The following is a 2,632-nucleotide window of genomic DNA, read 5'->3' as shown; positions in this document are numbered from 1 at the left end:
CTACGAGCATGAGAATTCTGATTGCAGTCCTAGGGAAGGTCTGTCTGGGAAGGCAGAATTTGACCAGATGCAGGGTAGAGGACTGTAGAGGATGTGTCCACTATAAACCTTTACTAGTTAAATGGTTGGGGGGAATGACTGAGTGGTTTGGTAATTAAGTGGTTGAGTGGTCGGTGCCGGGTGTCTTGGGGGCTGGATGGTGGGTAGCTCAAAATGATATAAATACCACTTGTTGATATGGAAGTTTTTCTGCTACTTAATTTAATTTTATCACTTTGGTCTCCTGCAGATTCCTGTGTTGGGACAAATTGTAAGTCTTATCCATGTCTCTTCTGACTCCAAGTATGTTCCTGGGTCAACATTTTAATGAGAAGGGATATGGACAATACCATTGGGTCCCTCATTTGCAAGGAAGACCCAGACTAGGTCCCATTATCAGAATCGTTAACTAGAGTCCAGGAAAAAGGAAGAACAGGACTCCACTGGCTCAGGCTCCAGGTGCTTCTAGGGTCACAGGAGTCTCAGCAGGGTGCCTCGGAGGCCCCTCACAGTCTCTTAAACATGGCTCCTGCTTTTGCCTCTCTTCTCAGTGTGGCCCTCGGGTGTCAAGGTTTAGACTCTTTTCCCTTTTCCGGTCGGGGAATCACCACCTTTGGCTTCATCTTCTTTTCTTCTTCCTCAGCTTCTCTTGCCCTCCCGCTCTTCCTGTCTCACAGCCTTCACGGTGTTTTCTATCAAGCAGAAAGAAACTCTGAGCCGTGATGAACATCTTGCCTTCTGTGATGCATGCAGCAGTCATTCAAACTAACGTTTGGGACCGACAGAAAGGGCCGTTGTAGAAAGCACATGAACATCACTGCTTCGCTTCTAGGTGAGAACAGAAGGCCCTAAGCATCCAGGGAGATCCAGGCAAAGGCAGGAGGTGCCGGGACCAACGTCGGCATTCCTCATCCGATTCCTTATCATGACTCTTAGACCGTCTGTCTAGACTCCTAAAGGCTGTCTGAGCTAGTCATGCCTAATATGTCAAAAAGTTACAGCCTGGGAACAGACCCAACATGCCTGCCCTGCAGATGAGGTCAGATCTTTGGGACCCCGTCTTTTGTCCACATCAGAGCTCGGAGTGCCTTTTAGGACAGACAGAGAAAACATTTCTCTCCTAGACTCACAGAAGATGGAACTCTCTTCTCGGGGCGGAGATGAGAGCTCCGGTCTGGGGAAGCCTAGCCAAAAAGCTGTTTTGTCGTTGTTTTCCTGGTGGGCATTTATGCAGCTCTCGTCAGGGGTAATGGCTGAAGAAAATGCCACACTGGGGGATTTGAACCAACGGAGAAAAGTGGGAGCAGAATCAAAAGCACATCTAACCCATTTTTCCCCTCTGAGGACCATAACTACTAAGGGGTCTTCTGGCTCTGACTTTCTGGGGTTCTCACAGGACCTGGCTTTGTAGGAGTCATTTCAGACTCACTGCATGAGGACAATGGACAAGCTCTGGGGATGAAATTATCTCTCTTCTGGGTCTCATAGTTATAGCCTGACTGATGCAGAAGATCAGTCCTCAAGCCTCCTGGGCTTCTGTCTGGGACTTTCTTCCTGAGCCTTGGTGCTATGTCTCCCCAGAGTAGTTCCAGATGCCTGTGCTGAACTCTGTCCTCTCTCCAGACTTCCAAGAGGGGAGACCGCTGGTCCTGAGGTGTCAGACAAAGAAGCACCCTCAGAAGTCAGCCTTGCGGCTCTTTTACTCTTTCTATAAGGACAGTCATGTCATTCAGGACAGGAGTCACCTCCCAGTACTCTACATCTCAGAAGTCGAAGACTCTGGGTTTGCCAGTGTATGGCGGCCACTAAAGATGGCCTAATCCAGAAACAAAGTCAACAGCTGGAGAGCCAAGTACAGGGTAAGTAGATGAGGGAAGAGAGATACTCTGAAGGGGTCCAGACATCAGGCAACAACCTTCATGGCAGTAGGTAAGGGGTCCCAGGGAAGAAGGGATTCGGGATCCCGGACAATCCGGCTGACTCTCCTATTCCATGTACCATCCAGTGCCTGTATCCCGTCCTGTGCTTACTCTGCGACATGAAGCCACTAACCCTGCTGTAGGAGACGTGGTGGAGTTTCCCTGTGAGGCCCAGAGGGGCTCCCTTCCAGTGTTGTACTCATTCTACTGTGATGGAGAGATCCTAGGGGAATCCCTGGCTTCCATTGACAATGTTTCCTCCCTCCTCAGCCCAGTGAAGTCAGGGTGGAGTGCTCAGAACTATTTCTGTGAAGCTAAAAACAGTATCTCCAGAAAGAGGAGTGAGTCCGGGACCTTCCCCTGGTTGGTATGTTTTGTCCCACACGGTCTCTGAGCCCCGGTAACTGGCGGAAGTCAGATCTCACTCCTCTGTAACCTCCCACCACACCTAGTACAATAATGACTTATGGCAGGCTCTGCTTAATGAACCACAGACCCTGATTGGAATGCCTATCCTCTGAACCGGCAGAGGGTGGGGAGCCCCATGGGGGAGGAGTTACATGGCCATCCATGACATGACCAGTCACGTGAGCATCTTCTGAGCCATCTTTCTTTCCCACTTACGAGGCTTCTCCAGGCCATGTGTTTTGTTTTGTTTTTCAAAAGCTGTCCAC

The 2,632-nt window shown here is 49.8% G+C and overlaps 1 protein-coding gene across 1 annotated transcript; it reads left to right on the top strand.

Annotated features, from left to right (window-relative positions):
* Positions 1-1,612: 1,612 nt before the first annotated feature.
* Positions 1,613-2,395, top strand: Fcrl6 (Fc receptor like 6). The gene is given in 3 exon segments (XM_052736642.1): positions 1,613-1,824; positions 1,827-1,898; positions 2,045-2,395. Coding segments are annotated over 3 exon segments (573 nt in total). The 5' UTR covers positions 1,613-1,631; the 3' UTR covers positions 2,353-2,395.
* The last annotated feature ends 237 nt before the right edge of the window (positions 2,396-2,632 follow it).

The sequence above is a fragment of the Peromyscus californicus genome, unplaced genomic scaffold (assembly GCF_007827085.1).
Source record: "Peromyscus californicus insignis strain IS unplaced genomic scaffold, ASM782708v3 Scaffold_14__1_contigs__length_90479793_seg_2, whole genome shotgun sequence".
NCBI lineage: Eukaryota > Metazoa > Chordata > Mammalia > Rodentia > Cricetidae > Peromyscus > Peromyscus californicus.
This window is presented reverse-complemented; position numbering and strand designations above follow the sequence as displayed.